At 43.7% G+C, this 18,032-nt stretch overlaps 1 protein-coding gene across 9 annotated transcripts in view; it reads right to left on the bottom strand.

The window, feature by feature from the left end:
• The window catches only part of LOC135556260 (ecotropic viral integration site 5 protein homolog), a 96,991-nt gene that overhangs the window by 25,309 nt on the left and 53,650 nt on the right, over window positions 1–18,032 (bottom strand). For 6 of the 9 annotated variants that reach the window (XM_064989304.1, XM_064989303.1, XM_064989310.1 and 3 more), the window contains 12 exons: window positions 17,880–18,023; window positions 17,444–17,533; window positions 17,038–17,135; window positions 16,779–16,839; window positions 16,497–16,550; window positions 14,865–14,897; window positions 14,239–14,385; window positions 11,162–11,293; window positions 6,725–6,865; window positions 6,367–6,525; window positions 4,064–4,210; window positions 3,269–3,364 (listed from right to left, as the gene is read on the bottom strand). In XM_064989304.1, coding sequence (XP_064845376.1) covers window positions 3,269–3,364; window positions 4,064–4,210; window positions 6,367–6,525; window positions 6,725–6,865; window positions 11,162–11,293; window positions 14,239–14,385; window positions 14,865–14,897; window positions 16,497–16,550; window positions 16,779–16,839; window positions 17,038–17,135; window positions 17,444–17,533; window positions 17,880–18,023 — 1,302 coding nt within the window. The remainder of the gene's footprint in view (window positions 1–3,268; window positions 3,365–4,063; window positions 4,211–6,366; window positions 6,526–6,724; window positions 6,866–11,161; window positions 11,294–14,238; window positions 14,386–14,864; window positions 14,898–16,496; window positions 16,551–16,778; window positions 16,840–17,037; window positions 17,136–17,443; window positions 17,534–17,879; window positions 18,024–18,032) is intronic. The other 3 variants (XM_064989309.1, XM_064989311.1, XM_064989308.1) reach the window with 2 other exon arrangements.

Genomic DNA, 18,032 nt, shown 5'->3' with positions numbered 1-18,032 from the left:
TCGGTCCGTCTGTCTTCCTCTCTCGGTCCGTCTGTCTTCCTCTCTCGGTCCGTCTGTCTTCCTCTCTCGGTCCGTCTGTCTTCCTCTCTCGGTCCGTCTGTCTTCCTCTCTCGGTCCGTCTGTCTTCCTCTCTCGGTCCGTCTGTCTTCCTCTCTCGGTCCGTCTGTCTTCCTCTCTCGGTCTGTCTGTCTTCCTCTCTCGGTCTGTCTGTCTTCCTCTCTCTCTCTCTCTCGGTCTGTCTGTCGGTCTCTCGGTCTGTCTCTCGGTCTGTCTGGCTGTTTGTCTCTCTCTTTGTGTCTCTGTCTCTTGCGTGCGCATCTCTGTCGGTGTGTGCCGTGCCGTCCCCCCCTCCCCCATGTTACCTGATGAAACTGCTGTGCCATATGATACACATCCAAATGCCATAAAGCAACACTACAAAGCTCTCCCTATCCTCCGCCGTGCCCTGATTGTATTACTGCTGACAATATCCAGCAATGTGCATTTACACCCTGTCACGTCTACTGTTGCTTGCCCCAATTATGACTTGTGCTCTGATGATTTCCGCTTCACTGATTTCTGCTCTCGTTAAAGCCTGAGTTTTCTGCACATTAACACTAGACGCTTATTACCTACAATTATCAATTAAAAGTGTGGTTTCACAGGTCCAACCCAGATGTGTTGGTCATTACTGAGAAAGAGTGTTCTGAACACTGATGTTAACCTTTCTGGTTATAACCTTTTCAACAAGACGGCTCTTCCAAAGGTGGTGGAGTGGCCATCTTCACCTTCAGTGCTCAAACAATTTGATTAGCTGGTTTTAAGCATTAAGCTTTCAAATATCTGACTGTTGCTTGGTGTTATCGTCCACGATCATAACCAGCCTGTAACCTACCTGCCCTAAGCTCTCTTCTGGCCCCTTACACTAAGTCTGAATTTGTCCTAATAGGTGACCTAAACTGGGACATGCTTATTCAGCTTGATTCTCTCTGTCAAAGATGCTTGGACCGTCCTTTTTGATATTTTCAGTGGTATTGTTAACAAGTGCGCCCCCATAAAAAAACAAAATGTAGCCCCTGGTTCGACAGTGATCTGGCAGAGTTACTCAGCCTTAAGAACCCCATTTGGCAAAAGGCTCGGCACACAAATACTCAGGCTGTCATTCAGGCAAATTAGAAATAAGTGCACTCAGACTATCTGGAAGGCCAAAGTGAGTTACTTTTAGGAGCAGTTCTCTCTGTGGGTCTAACCCCAAGAAGTTCTGAAAAATGGTGAAAGACCTGCAGAATAAACCGTCCACGTCCCTTAGTGTTGATGATGTGGTTGTTACTGACAAGGAGCGTATGACTGAGCTCTTTAAATCACCACTTCATTACGTCAGGATTCCTAATTGGACTCAGCCACGCCTCCTTGCCCATCCAACACATCCTATCCCAGCCCTTCTAATGCAATTAGCCCTGATGCTCCTCCCTCTTTTCCTCCTGCTCCGCTACACAGCTTCTCCCTGCAGGCAGTCACTGAGTCTGAGGTGCTAAAGGAGCTCCTTAATAAACTTGACCCTAAAAAAACAACGGGGTCAGATCCTTTCTCCTTTAAGGTTACAGACCCCATCATCGCAGAGCCCTTCTCGACCTCTGGGAAGACAGCCACAGTGCGTCCGTTATTTAAAGGGGGAGCACAAGCTGGTCCTAACTGTATTAGGCCAATTTCTATCCTGTCCTGTTAATCAAAAGTGTTAGGAAAAACTTGTCAATCAATTGACTGGATTTCTTGATGCATCAGCACATATCCAAGCTGCAGGCTAAGGTTAAATAGACTTGGTTTCCTCTATCGTAATAGCTCCTCTTTCACCCTAGCTTCTAAACCAACACTGATTCAGAAGTTCATCCTACCCATGCTAGCTTACAGAGACGTAATTGATATATCTGCAGGTAAGGGTGTCCTCGAGCGGCTAGATGTTCTTTACCATTCGACCATCAGATTTGCCACCAATGCTCCTTATAGGACACATCCCTGCACTCTAGACTCTTCTGTGAACTGGCCATCTCTGTATTCCCGGCTTAAGACCCACTCGTTGGCGCTTATTTATAAAACCCTCTTAGGCCTCACTCCCCCCTATCTGAGATATCTACTGCAGCTCTCATACTCCACATAAAACACCCGTTCTGCTAGTCACATTCAGTTAAAGGTCCCCAAAGCACACACATCCCTAAGTCGCTCCTCTTTTCAGCATGCTGCAGCTAGTGACTGGAATGAGCTTCAAAAAACAACAACTGGACAGTTTTATCTCCATCTCTACGTTCAAAGACTCAGTCATGGACTCACGGACACTTGCGGGCTGCTTCACATGATGTATTGTGGCCTCGACCGTTTTGCCCCTCGTGCTGTTGTCTGTGCCTAACAACGCTGTTTGTGCTCCTAACCATGTTGTGGTGCTGCCATGTGGTATTGCTGTCATGTGTTGTCTTAGATCTCTTTTTGTAGTGATGTGTGTCTTGTCCTACATATTTATTTTTTATCCCAGCCCCTGTCCCCACAGGAGGCCTTTTGCCACTTGGTAGGCAGTCACTGTAAATAAGAATTTGTTCTTGCCTAGTTAAATAAAAAAGTAAAAAAATATATTTAAAAAAAAGAGTCCCATTTACATTGTGTAATTTATTGACGGTCCCTAACTGGCCCCACAGATAGGCTATCCAAAGTCAAACCAACTTTACCACCGCCGACTGAAGCTAAAATACGAAAGAAGATGGCTGGCTAGTCTACTACCAGACAAGACCTGGTTAGACTGTTTCAAGTTATCGAGAAGGGTGAGTGAATAACTGTGTACTGTTTTGGCAGAGTGAAAGTACAAAACGCTTCCCACGTTCAAACATAAACACACACCAACATGAAAGCATGCCTCCAAATCTCGTCCTCAGTCACATTTCCTAATGAGGAGAAATGAAACCGAGGCCAAATCAGGAAGTTCAACCCCCCTTTAAAAGGAATAGTGTCGAGAATGGTGTAAAAAATATAGTGGAATGGAATTCTCGCACCTGTTTACACCAACCCAATGCTTTTTAACGTCAGTAGTCCATGTAAGAAGAATCAAACTAGCTACTGAGCACCCCCCCCCCCCCCCCAGTTTACTATATTGTTTTTTCGCCCATGATTAATTTTTGTTTACTATAATAAACTTGCTATGAAGTACTTTCAATAGAGATTCAAAGTGCTCTTTAGTCCATGACTAGGCTGAAATGACTATCCAGGCTAATGTGACTCGGAGGGGGGCCAGGGTAAAGTACTGTACCTGTATCTCCAGTTCAGAGATTTGTTGCTGCAGCTCAGCCATAGCAGCAATGTTGTCAGCCTCTCTCAGCCTCACCGCCATCACCTCCTCCTTGTTCTGAAACAAAGAAATAAACACTGTCAGGCCAGAGTGTCACCAAACGTGAAATAAAGTGAGTGTCACCAACATTGTAGAAAAGATAGCCTATTGCATTTATGTCAGTTAGCCTATTACCTCTGCTGAAGTAATATTTCTAGAGTGTTATCAAAGACATGTTAACAGCCATTACCACACTGTAAGCTCCTGGGAAACATTTTATTACAGTTTAGTATGGTTCCTGAGGAAATCCCAGAGAGAAAAGGGGTGTTGCTGAGCTGCAGAGGGCTGTTTAACACACACACACACACACACACACACACACACACACACACACACACACACACACACACACACACACACACACACACACACACACACACACACACTTAACACCTTCACCAGCACAGAGATATTAAGAAGTCAAAAGGAAAACAAACTGCTTCCCTGCTCAGAACCTGAAGACCTGATCTTAACAGGAGGCAACGGATCAGATAAAATTATGATTTTTGACAACTTATCAAACCAGTGATGGAGAAATATTCTCATTGTCCTTTCTGGCTTCAGATTCTATGGTGGATGCATTATGCAGCATAACCAGGCCAGCACAGTTCAGTTCAGTTGGCTCAGCTCTGTTCGGCTCAGTAGTGTGAATAGGGTATCAGTGGAAAAGCCACCTCACCAGCCAGTTCTTGTCAACCCAACAGCAAACTTTCTTACCTTGCACTCAATCTCTGCCTGTTTGCGTTTGATCTCCTGCAGCTGAACGTACAGGCTCTTGTTCTGGGCGGTCAGCACAGTCACACGCTCCTGAAAGCCCCGGCCCTCCTGCTCCGCCCGACGCAGTTGGTTGCCATGGATCTGGTTCTGCAGGCAGGGAGGGATATGGAAGGTACATTTTGGGAGGGGGCAGTTTATGCACTACACAACCCCGCTGCTATATCACAAGAAGCCACCAATTTGAAAACATTTCTATATCTTGAATCATTATTTGCCTACAATAGAAATGTCTGCCCTCTTCAACATGGAATACATTACTGCCTTACACGAGTACATCTGAAGCTACGGATACTTTGACAGGTAAAAATATGTGCTTCTGCTGCCCCCTAGCTATTTGATAATGCAATAAAAGGGGACATTTGAATACCCTCAAATTCAAGTTTTATTTGTCACATGAACATGTACAGTGAAATGCTTAACTTCCAAAAACTGCCCAACAGTGCAGTATTCAATATAAACAAGTATGACTAATAAAACAAATAAGAAAGGAAGTTATATACAGGGACAGTGCCAACTCCACATTGACAAAAATGGACTGGGAGCAGGATAAATAAAAGTAACAATAATAATAACAGTATGGTAGTAGCATTAGTGGTGGGTGAGTGTATGTACAGCGCATTCGGAAAGTATTTGAACCCCTAGACTTTTTCCACATTGTGTTAGGTTACAGTCTCATTCTAAAATTGATTAAATAAAACATGTTCCTCATCAAGCAACACACAACACCCCATAATTGCAAATGTATAAAAGAAACTACAGAGAAATACCTTAATTACATAAGTATTCAGACGCTTTGCTATGAGACTCGAAATTGAGCTCAGGTGCATCCTGTAACCATTGATCATCCTTGATGTTTCCACAACTTGATTGGAGTCCACCTGCTGTAAATTAAATTGTTTGGACATGATTTGGAAATGCACATACCGGTCTATAGAAGTTCCCACAGTTGACAGTGCATGTCAGAGCAAAAACCAAGCCATGGGGTCGAAGGAATTGTCCATAGAGCTCCGAGACAGAATTGTGTTGAGGCACAGATCGGGACAAGGGTACCAAAACATTTCTGCAGCATTGAAGGTCCCCAAGAACACAGTGGCCTCCATCATTCTTAAATAGAAGACGTTTGGGACCACCAAGGCTCTTCCTAGAGTTGGCCACCTGGCCAAACTGAGCAAGGGCCTTGGTCAGGGAGGTGACCAAGAACCCGATTGTCACTCTGACAGAGCTCCAGAGGTCCTCTGTGGAGATGGGAGAACCTTCCAGAAGGATAACCATATCTGCAGAACTCCACCAATCAGGCCTTTATGGTAGAATGGCCAGACGGAAGCCACTCCTCAGTAAAAAGCACATGATAGGGTTTGCCAAAAGGCACCTAAAGGACTCTCAGACACTCAGACCATTAAAAAGATTCTCTGGTCTGATGAAACCAAGATTGAGCTCTTTGGCCTGAATGCAAATCTTCACGTCTGGAGGAAACCTGGCACCATCCCTACGGTGAAGTATGGTGGTGGCAGCATCATGCTGTGGGGATATTTTATAGCGGCAGGGAAAGAAGAATGGAACAAAGTACATAGAGATCCTTGATGAAAACCTGCTCCAGAGCACTCAGGGCGAAGGTTCACCTTCCAACACAACAACCCTAAGCACACAGCCAAGACAAAGCAGAAGTGGCTTCGGGACAGGTCTCAAAGTCCTTGAGTGTCTCAGCCAGAGCCCGGACTTGAACCCAATCGAACATCCCTGGAGAGACCTGAAAATAGCTGTGCAGCGATGCTCGCCATCCAATCTGACAGAGAAGAATCGAAGAAACTCTCCAAATACAGGTGTGCCAAGCTTGTTTCGTCACACCCAAGAAGACTTGAGGCTGTAATCACTTTCCAAAGGTGCTTCAACAAAGTACAGAGTAAAGGGTTTGAATACGTATGTAAATGTAAAAAATAAATAAAATGTTTTGGTACATTTGCAAACATTTCTAAAAACCTCTGTCATTATGGGGTAGTGTGTGATAAGAAAAAACATATTTAATCAAAGGCTGTAATCTAAGATAATGTAAAAAGTCAAGGGGTTGGAATACTTTCCAAATGCACTTTGTAAGTGTGTGTGTGTGTGTGTGTATGTGTGCAAATGTGTTAGTGTAGGCGGGATAGACGGATATACATTGTAAACAGGGCACACACATGCATGTCAAGATACAGGTAGACTACTAATATTTCTACAAAGGCTTAGCTGTGTGTGTGCCCTCTGACCTGTGTCTCCAGCTCCATCATCCTCTGTCGTGACTCTCTGAGCTCTGCCTGGGCCTCAGCCTCCCGTAGTCTGACACTCATTAGCTCGTCCTGCAGCTCAGACATAGCATTCTTCTTAGGGCTGTCCTTCCAGCGGCCCGCCGTACGCGCCAGGTGACGCTGTAAGAGCAGGTGGAGACGCACGCAATCAACCAAAGATGCTCGGACTCCACGCAACTAAAATAGCTAAGTCCTCACCTTATATGCTGTGGATAATAGATGTTCCTCCTTACCAACTGAGCTCCTTCAGTCCAGTCACAGCCTAAGCTTCCCTCATATAAAATTATACTATATTATACTATATTTAGCTGTTCCTTACCTGCCAGTGCTCCTCCAGGTCTCTGACCTGTTGTCTGAGCTCCTTCTGCCCAGTCACAGCCTCAGCCTCTCTCAGCTTCACTGCTATCAGCTCCTCCTGCAACCGCACTACGTTGGTGTCATCTGGCAGAGACGTGTTCCTCTGAGGAGAGAGACAGAAACAAACAGTCACAACCAAACAATGACTGAGAAGACCCAAATTCAGGGTGTGGAGTATGCTGGATAGGGACAGTAAAATACCAGGGATGTGTTCAGCAGGGCGCAACATTGTGCAATTTACAGATAATATTTTTGTATGTAGATTCTATTCAGACTTTCATCTCTGTCACATGAAATCACTTGCACTGGGTGCGCTTTTTAGAACAGTGTTTTCCGCTAATTGTATTTTGGCAAATGTTTGAAAATCCCTTCACATTAGCTGCTTTATTACAGTAGTTGCATGTTACATAATATTGCTTCGTGGCTATTGTTGCATGTTTGAATGAAAGTCCATAATATTGCTTCGTGGCTATTGTTGCATGTTTGAATGAAAGTCCATAATATTGTTTCGTGGCTATTGTTGCATGTTTGAATGAAAGTCCATAATATTGCTTCGTGGCTATTGTTGCATGTTTGAATGAAAGTCCATAATATTGCTTCGTGGCTATTGTTGCATGTTTGAATGAAAGTCCATAATATTGCTTCGTGGCTATTGTTGCATGTTTGAATGAAAGTCCATAATATTGCTTCGTGGCTATTGTTGCATGTTTGAATGAAAGTCCCCCCAAAATAATGTTCCTTGATTATCTTCCTTGTAGGGCTGTGGCGATACCAGTATCACAATATTTTTTCCCATGGCAAAAATAAAAACACAAAGAAGAAACGTTAGATTCCGCGCTAAAATAAAATATCAAAGTAATTTCTAATTATGTCGACATAAGCAGCGTTCACTGTGAATGTAGTCTCCACTTTAAATTTCAATCACGCTGGCAGGAGAGGCTCATGCGTGTACCGATAGGACGCATAGGGAGTGAATATTAAGCCTCTAAAACCGATAAATCAACTTATTCCCAAGTAACTGGGAGTGTGAGTGGTCGGTTTTGTACAACAGCGAACCAATCAGATGGTAAAGCGACGCGGCGATATGAATCCAACAAGCCATGGCTTCCCCCAGAGGAAAAGACGACGATCAACTTGGAGACGCAAACGACAGTGATAAACAGTTAAAGGCGATCCAGGGAAACTCTCAATGCACACCAAAACAAATTAACAGCAACAATCTCATTACAAAAGTGGATTCGCTCAAAAAGAAAGTAGAGGCTATCGTGTCAGACACGCACAAACAAGGCGTGTGCATGAACGAAGATAACGAAATTAGCATTTTGGAAAAATTGCAAACTTTAGAAGATTAATTGGACCAGCAAGAACACCGAACGAGTAGAAATATTTGAATATTGACCTTACCGGAAGACGAGGAAATAGGATACCTTTTTATCTATGATTTAACTATACTACAATGTAATTTGATTTATTTTTGTGACTCGTAAACCTGTAAGAGTTCGGGACAGATTAAGAGAGGTTGTCGAGTCATTATTCCTTGTTGTCATTATAGCTAAAACACAATGGTGGTTATTGGTGGCTCTATCCAAGGGATTGGGAGGAGGTGACTGGGAGGTGTGTGTGTGTGTGTGTGGGCAACTCACTCCAGTCTCTAGGTGGACCCACTCACCCCATGTAGACCCCCACCAGCCACTATATTTTAATTTACTAGGTAATGCAAACTGACCACAATACTTAAGTTGCAATTTTTCTCCAATGTATGTGGAATAACAATCTACAGACTGTTGGTACATAAGAAGAATAGTTTAAGCTTAAAAGCCCTAAAAAGGCATAGCGCCTGCTAAAATGTTTTATTTGATTCTTCGAAAATAGACAAGGTTAACTTTGATTTTATACAAGTCAAAGCCAAATGAATCCAACTTATTACATGGACTGTGCACAGGCTCTATGATGGAAAAAAAAAACATATGGTTCTTGAACACTTAAAAGTGGTTTTCCTGCAAGAGTTACATTTCAAAAAAGGAGAAATGTAATATTTAAAGAGGAGCTGGGTTGGACAGGCCTATGACACAGACAAGCCTAAGATCCCCATGTGCAATGCCAAGCGTTGGCTGGAGCTGTGTAAAGCTCGCCGCCACTGGACTCTGGAGCAGTGAAACGCATTCTCTGGAGTGATGAATTACAGTTTACCATCTGGGAATCCAATGGACGAATCTGGGTTTTGTGGATGCCAGGAGAACACTACCTGCCCCAATGCATAGTGCCAACTGCAAAGTTTGGTGGAGGAGAAACAATGGTCGGTGGTTGTTTTTAATGGTTCGGGCTAGGATCCTTAGTTCCATTGAAGGGAAATCTGTGCTTCCAACTTTGTGGCAACAATTTGGGGAAGGCCCTTTCCTGTTTCAGCATGACAATGCCGCCATGCACAAAGCAAGGTCAATAGAAAAACAGTTTGTCGAGATCGGTGTGGAAGAACTTGACTGGACTGCACAGAGCCCTAACCTCAACCCCACCGAACACCTTTGATATGAATCGGAACGCGGACAGCAAGCCAGGCCTAATCGCCCAACATCAATGACAGACCTCACTAAGTATGTTGTGGCTAAATGGAAGAAAGCCCCCGGGCCGCAGCAATGTTCCAACATCTAGTGGAAAGCCTTCCCAGAAGAGTGGAGGCTGTTATAGAAGCAAAGGGGGAACCAACTTCATATTAATGCCCATGATTTTGGAATGAGATGTTTGACTAGCAGGTGTCCACATACCTTTGGTCATGTAGTGTATTTAAGGAGTGCATGGTGCCAGTATTGGGGGATTTGGATTAATGACAAATCTATGGATAGCATGATTGACAGAAACAAACAGGTAGGCCTAATTCTTATTTTATTGAACAGGAAGAAATAAGCTCCAACAAAGCCTTTGTTGTTAGTGAAGTCCAATTAATATGAAGGAATGTTGTTGAAATGAATTGGGAACCATTTGCTCTCCACCTGTGTTTCATTATGCCGCCCATTTGCCTTTTTAAGTTTACATTCTCCTGCACGCTCTCCTCATTAATAAGTTAATGACTGAAAAAGTGTCTTGTGACATTGTAATCCATTTGGTCTCCAGTCTATGAGCTACAAAAAAAACAACACACGTAGGCTACATAATTTAGTCTATATTAAATACATTTTAGGGAGTGTTAGTCTCTCCCAACATCACCCTGGCAAGGAACGCTGGGCATGGACAAGCTAAATATTTTGAGCCCCTGCCTTTGGCCAAGTGGGCACTACTTATCATGGGGCAGCATCAGCGCTCACTTAAATAGCCCTCATGCCACTGGGTGAGAGAAGTTATTGTTTTGGGGCAAAATAATGTAAGGTGTTATGTGTTGTTGGAGGTGCATCTTTAACTCCTAAAATTGCGCCCTCGTCGAACTGCCACTAGGCAACTTTCTAATCCTGCCTAATGGGCAGGCCGGCCATGGGGCCTAATCATAGAATTATATTTAGAATCCCTATTAACTCAATAGCATCTCTGTGGGTCATAAAGATTTGTCATTTAACTTTTAAAATGTATTACCTTTTATTGTGGCATAAACACAACCTGTCATGTTTTAATCTAATTGTCAATCACTTCAAACAGGCTCCAGTCAGACACTCGATGGGTTGGACAATACTTTTCTCGTCAATCTTGAAAAACATATACTTAAATTGAGAAAAAAAATAAAAAAAAATAAACCTATCCTCCATCGTTAACACAATGGAAAGGCCAAAATGCTTTATTATCTAAATGTTGAAAATGCGTGGGCAACGGACAGAAACAAAATGGTGCAGTTTGAGGTCATGCGGCAGAGAGTGATGCGGGCGCTGGGGATAGGGGTGTGGATGTTTGTGTGTGTCTGTATGTTTTGTATTGTAAAACAATTTTCAATTACAAAATTAAAATCCATTACACTGTAATGATGAATTTCCACAATGTGGATTGAATAGACACCTAAATAAATGTGACTCTGGATGAAAACAACGTTTGTTTCCAACATTAGGGCGGTTTTCCTCAAAGTTAAATCCGCTTCGCATTTTATTTCTTTGCCACGATACTAACGAGTATTGCAGTAGTGGTATCGTCCCAGCCCTAGTTCCTTGTAGGCATGCATATTATTTTCTGTTTGTCACATCATTTTATAAAACCAATGTCATCCGTTAACTGGTTAATGGGGGTCAGTTAGTCGGCAGCATCATTTTATGAAATTTGCATCCCAAATGTAGAACAAACATGCCTCACGGAATCACATCAGCTCTAGTCATGACATTTCATGACTGTTCACCTATTCCAGGTGGAATGCCTGACAGAGGAGTTAAACTAGGCAGCACTGTGACAGTGAGTGAATTAATGAGACAGTCTGAGCCAGGTAACACACCTTCTCTATGTCCAGGATCTTGTCTTGCATCTCTTTGAGGGCACACTGGGACTCTGCCTCCTTTAGCCTGGCCTGAACCAGTTCTCTCTCCAGCTGCAGGATAGACTCCTCTGTGTAGCAGGGGATGCCCTTCTACAGAAAGGAGAGTGAGGAAGAAATATTATTTAATATACCTTTGAAATTGTTTCCCCAGACCGAAAATTAGTCAATGGACAATCTCCATTTATGGTGCATTATAGTCCAGGACTAGGCTTTATCAGTCTCCAGGAAACTGGCCAAGTGTCCTTTAGGTTAGTCTGAGTAGGAATGTGTTAGAATCTCAAAATAACACTGGATATTCAAATGACCTACTTAAAATTCAATTACAATATAAATGTTATATATTTTCATTTAATATATTTGTATACATGTACATAGTATTGTAAAAAAAACACACAAAAACATTTGAGCAATCAACATGAGAAATGCATAGTTATTGTGCTGGAACTTAGAAGTAGCTATCTAACTTATTAAATTGCATACCACTAACAACCCCTCAAATACACCAAGCAGTATAGCGCTTCCATTTCATCCTTGATTTCCAAAGAGGGTAGCAAATTAGGCTCACTCTCCCAAATCATTCTAAATGTTTAATGGGTATAGCAGCTCATTGTCAGAGCAAGAGAACACATTATGTAAAACACAGCAGTGCAGACATCACAACACGTTTCACTAAATCAGCTCATCAATATTAAAGGGTCTGTTTAGCACCAAGAGAGGGTCCCACTGGGGTACCACACACACAGCTCTGACTCCACATTGCATACACCCACAGCACCTCCTTATAAATTCATGAATCCTTTCCAGGAGTATGATAATGACTGCAAAAAGTGATTGCACTGCGCAAACAGCATGCCCCAATTTGAAGTAATACATTGAAACAGGATCATTCTGTATAGAGTAAGAAAAGAGACAGAGTTTGTGGTCTGCAGTGAAGAGGTGGGGAGAATCCATCTCCACTGTCACCTTTACAGACTGTGAATTTGTTGCTAAGCAGCGTACATATTTTGATTAAGTGTGAAAAGTAAACATTGTCAACACAAGATATACATACAGTGCCTTCGGAAAGTATTCAGACGCCTGGACTTATTCCACATTTTGTTACGTTACAGCCCTTTTCTAAAATGGATTTAAAAAAAAAATTATCCCCAGCAATCTACATACAATACCCCATAATTACAAAGCGAAATCAGGTTTTGACATTTTTGCAAATGTATTACAAATAAAAAACAAATACATTTACATAAATATTCAGACCCTTCTAAGAGATTCGAAATTGAGCTCAGGTGCGTCTTCGAGATGTTTCTACAACTTGGAATCCACCTGTGGTAAATTAAATTAATTGATCTAGAGGCGAAAGAAACGCACACCAATTTAGGTGAGGTGCTGGCTAGCGGAGTAGAACACTTGAAAGATTATTTGGCTACATAGGCCTACAAACATCTACAATAGCAACATCACAATAATCACAAATTCAATTAATTGGACATGATTTGCAAAGGTACACACCTGTCTATTTAAGGTCCCACGGTTGACAGTGTAAGTCAGAGAAAAAACTAGTCATGAGGTCGAAGGAATTGTCTGTAGAGCTCCGAGACAGGATTGTGTCGAGGCACAGATCAGGAGAAGGGTACCAAAACATTTCTGCAGCATTGAAGGTCCCCAAGGACACAGTGGCCTCCATCATTCTTAAATGGAAGAAGTTTGGAACCACCAAGACTCTTCGTAGAGCTGGCCGCCCGGCCAAACTGAGCAATCGGGGGAGAAGGGCCTTGGTCAGGGAAGTGATCAAGAACCTGATAGTAACTCTGACAGAGATCCAGAGTTCCTCTGTGGAGATGGGAGAACCTTCCAGAAGGACAACCATCTCTGCAGCACTCCACCAACCAGGCCTTTATGGTAGCGTGGCCAGACGGAAGCAACTCCTCAGTAAATGGCACGACAGCCCGCTTCGAGTTGACCAAAAGGTCCCTAAAGGACACTCAGACTATGAGAAACAATATTCTCTGGTCTGATGAAACCAAGATTGAACTCTGACCTGAATGCCAAGCATCACGTCTGGTGGACACCTGGCACCATCGCTAAGGTGAAGCATGGTGGGGGCAGCATCATGCTGTGGGGATATTTTTCAGCGGTAGGGACTGGGAGACTAGTCAGGATCGAGGGAAAGATGAACGGCACAAAGAGATCAGAGAGATCCTTGATGAAAACCTGCTCTAGAGCGCTCAAGAACTCAGGACTGGGGTGAAGGTTCACCATCCAACAGGACGACACTAAGCACACAGCCAAGACAACGCAGAAGTAGCTTCGGGACAAGTCCTTCAGTGGCCCAGCCAGAGCCCGGACTCGAACCCGATAGAACATCTCTGGAAAGACCTGAAAATAGCTGTGCAGCAACGCTCCCCATCCAATCTGACAGAGTTTGAGAGGATCTGCAGAGAAGAATGAGAGAAACTCCTGTTTTTGATGAGGGAGAAGAAGAAAAAAAACATTCGATCAATTCTGAATAAGGATGTAACCTCACAAAATGTGGAAAAAGTCAAGGGGTATGAATACTTTCCAAAGGCACTGTATACATGGCTAGTTCTCAAGACATGAATGTGGACAGAAGAAACAGTCAGTGCCCGTGCATCCAGTGTTAAAACAAAAGCTGCATCTTATTCAATCTCATGACTATCTGACCTAGGGCTTTATACGAAATCCTCCCATTAAAATAGTGAACACCAACAAGCCAAAATAGTTGTACCAGATCAAGAGACATTTCAACAATCTCAATATCCTGTGCCTGAGTCAGACATGGAGACCAGACCACTGATCCGAGCCTGATGGATGGTGGGTTGACCAGGCCTGGGCTGATGATCATCCCTCCCAGAGGTGGCACTGTAATATGTGCCACTTAGCAGGAGCTTTAATCCAAAGCGCCTTACAGTACAGCAAGTGCATACATTCGTAGTATGTGAACGTGATCCCTGGAATTGTCATCGCCAGACTAAATCAACTGAGCCATACGGGAACATGAGCACTGTGTTACTCCTTACCAATAGTGGTTTCTGCTGGAGCTCCCTGATGGTGCTCTGTGCCAGCTCCAGTTGAGCTGTGGCCTCGTCGCTCTGCTGCCTGACCGTGGCCAGCTCCCGCACGACCAGGTAGGTCTCCTCTGCCTCCTGGGCGCGTGTCACTTGTCCCTTTAGGACATAACCAACCGACGTTGGTGTGAGCAGGGAGCACCACGAGGGTGGGATGAACGGAAGGGGTGGGCATATCAAAGATGATATAAATAAAGCAGGATTGGGGGTTTTTCATTTTAAAACGCATGCTGTTTTGTCTCTCTGTAAAAGTTTAAGATTGAGTCTCTTTGGTGGACTCGGATTGATAGCTCTAAGCATTTTCTTTTGGCATGGTTCAAGAAACTTAGGCATGCTGTTATGGGTGATTACATGCATTTCTTGAATCCTAGATTTCACCAAAGCGATCTGATTTCCATGTCCTAATTTTACATAAATGTATTTAAAAAAAATTATTTGGACATGTATTGTGCTATCATTTAAAGGTCAAATCATTAGCATGCAAAGCTACATCGAGATACATTGCACTTTCCCATCTCAAATGTCTGTAAGAGGGATGAGGGGGGAGGGGATAGTGGAGGAGAAAATGAAGTTTATACCTGGATCAATCTATCTGCCAAGGAAGCACTTTCCTACAAAACAGAAATATCCACAAGAGAGAGAAGCACAGAACGAAAGACCAAAGAACACAGTTATAACAGAAGAAAAACAGACAAACACTTGATTTGGTTTTTATAAAGGGAAACTCAATGTTCATTTTCCTTCCTCCGTCGTTTTGGCAACCAATTACAATGTGAATCCTAACTTCCACATAAGTCAAATATTCACTTAGCCATGCATTGATGTCAACGGGAGAAGTTAACAATTGCCCCATAGTGTCCAAGTTATTTTACAAGTATGGGAGGTAGAAAAGGAACATGGTCTTGAGGTGTTGTGAAAAGGTTGTGGGGGTAAAGTGGTGACAGTGAGAATTAGGTGGTGAGGGTGACAGACAACATGGTGATGAGTTTCACACAGGCAAAGCAGAAGACGAGGGCTAAACAGGGCCAAGAGAAAAATGAGACTAAGAAGTTCGCTATAAGCAGCATTTATTTTTAGGATGTAGCCATGCCGTTTTAGGTTCTTAAGTGCCGCATGGTTACGCTTTAGAAGCTTTTGAGCAATTCCAGTTAATATTTTGGGTATGAGAAGTTGCAGCCTTTGACTGGATTTGAAGCGATACTGTGATATGAGTGAGTGAGTGAGTGAGTGAGTGAGTGAGTGAGTGAGTGAGTGAGTGAGTGGTTATGCCTCTAGACAGAGCCTGGTCGTTTGGGACAGATACTCAGGCAGTCCTCTGCCCAGGCCTCATGCACGGTGTCCTGGTACTCTGACCAGGCCTGGCAGTGCCTGTATCTTTGTGCTCAGACAAACATACCGGAAGATCCCAATAACATGCACAACAATGGCAGCCGTGCACTCTGGCATGCAGTGCTGCTCTGCATCATCCCAGGAGTCAACAGCCATCACTGAATGTAGCCTTTTAGAGCTCCACAGCCAGCTATAGTCTCAGAGGGTTTGATGTGAAGTGAGCTGGCAACCAGAGGGTTGCTGGTATCAAATCCTAGATGCCATTGCCTGCCATTGTGCCCTCGAGCAAGGCACTTAACACTCCACAACAGCTCCCCAGGTGTCCATTGTGGCAGCCCCCCCCGCACCTCTCCAAAAACCTGCACGTGTACGCATGTGTCATTCGGCTGGGTTGAATTAAAAACGGAAGTCAAATATCGGTTGGACCTTGTGTGCAATCGACCAATAAAGTGGTCTTAATCTTACCTGGTCCTGAGCGTGGATCTCAAGACTGAGACATGCATCTCAATGTAAGACTTGCATTCCAAAGCCAACTAGGATCCTTTCACCCAATAAGATATACACTGTCAGTGAGTGAGAATTCTAGTGTTGTCTTGTAAATTGGACAGACAGCCCAACAGCAGCACAGGCCAGTTAGCAGCGACAAGACCCACAAGTCTTTAGTGAACAACGACAGACACATGATGCATGAACAAGCACTTGATGGGTTAATGTATGGTAGGGGGTTATGGTCTTGTTGTGTGAATGGCCCTGAATAAAAAAGTTCACTGGTATAATATGCTTATTATTATTATTATGACTGGTGCCGTGACATAGGATGGCAAGGAGAGCCATGGTTCAACCGGTTTACCACCCTCCTCCACCTCCTTCGTGTCACTCACTTTCTCCAGTGTGTCGAGCCTCTGTTTCAGCAGTCTGTTCTCTGTGCGCAACCTCTGCAACACAAGGACACAGAACACAAATAAAACGATAATACATACCTGGGGTTTTAAGTACAGTGAACTCAGCGTATGGAGCGTGGTTAGTGATCAACTGCCAATAGTGATCAAATTGACCCGTACTGATGTCTATAAGAGTGAAAAATACCACTGCCTTGACTGATACCCTGGTAAGTTTAAAACATGTTTCAAACTAAACACATAGCCTACTGCTTCACCACTCACCTTAATCTCCACCTGCTCCTCCATCTCCTTAGTTTTGATTGTAGTGTATTCCTTTTCTAACCTGAAAACAGGGGTCATACGGCGTCAATACAGCGCACTTGCAACACGTGTACTTGAGGCAAGCACCCATCTCCATCACACTGTAACTACCGTTGCCATGACAGCTCAAGGAACACATCGATTACATCTGCAGCCACAGATGTGCTTTTACAGTAACCAGGCCTAGAGTCCAAGGAGCGAGCAGAAGCGTAGTACTTACTTCTTCATCTTCTTAGCGTTGTACTTGACGTTATAAGCAGCGAGGATGACCTTGTCTGGTCCACTTTCCAGCTGGTGGGGGATGACCTTCTGAAAGTGCTACAGCAGAGCAGGCGAGATGTAACGATTGGGTGAGTACGAGACAGACATGCTCACACAAAGAAACTTCAAGTGTATGTTTATTGTCTTTCAATCTGTATCCTATAGCCTGGTCCCAGATCAGTTTGTGCCATCTTGCCAATGCCTATGGCCATTGTCACAAACAGATCTGGGACCAGACTATGTATCTTGTGCCTGCCGGCAATAATTGCCCCTCTGGGCTGAAAAAAGTTTGAATTGAATGCATAATTGTGTGCATTAACTCCGACAGGGTTGTAATTATAATGGTTATGGCTGCTCAGTCATACCTGTAACATTCCCTCCATGTCCAGCTGTATGAGTTCTGTCTGGTTCAATTGTAGGATGGCCAGTCCCACACGGAACACTATCTCCAGACCCTGAGACAAACATTCCATTATCATAACATTCCATTATCTAGTACCGCACAGAACACTGCGTTACCAAGGTGAAATTGAAGGTTAGTCCATAAGATATTCCAATGCGTCCTTTATGCCAAGGCCACCGGTGGGCGCTAATTGCTTGCATTTCCTCACAGACCCTTGTGTTGGCTGTAATAAAAAATATTCTGGACTCACTTGACTAGAAGTAGACTGTCAAACATGAGTAAATCAGACGTTCTTTAAAAGCGGCAATCTGGGTTTAGTTCATCAGCAAAATGGCAGTCCTGCCTCCAATTTTGGCATACAGTTGGGCGATGTGGATTGCACCTTTAACTGGACTCACCTCTAACATGAAGATGTCAAAGATCCTGGTAGCAACAGGGAGAGGGAAGGAGGTGAGGAAAATGGTGAGGAACCAGGAGGAGGCGTACATTGAAGTGTGGAAACTTTGGGCCTGAAAGTGGATATGGAGGTCTGGGAGAAGTTCCTACAGGAG

This window comes from Oncorhynchus masou, chromosome 15, assembly GCF_036934945.1.
Source record: "Oncorhynchus masou masou isolate Uvic2021 chromosome 15, UVic_Omas_1.1, whole genome shotgun sequence".
In the NCBI taxonomy this organism is placed as follows: domain Eukaryota; kingdom Metazoa; phylum Chordata; class Actinopteri; order Salmoniformes; family Salmonidae; genus Oncorhynchus; species Oncorhynchus masou.
This window is presented reverse-complemented; position numbering and strand designations above follow the sequence as displayed.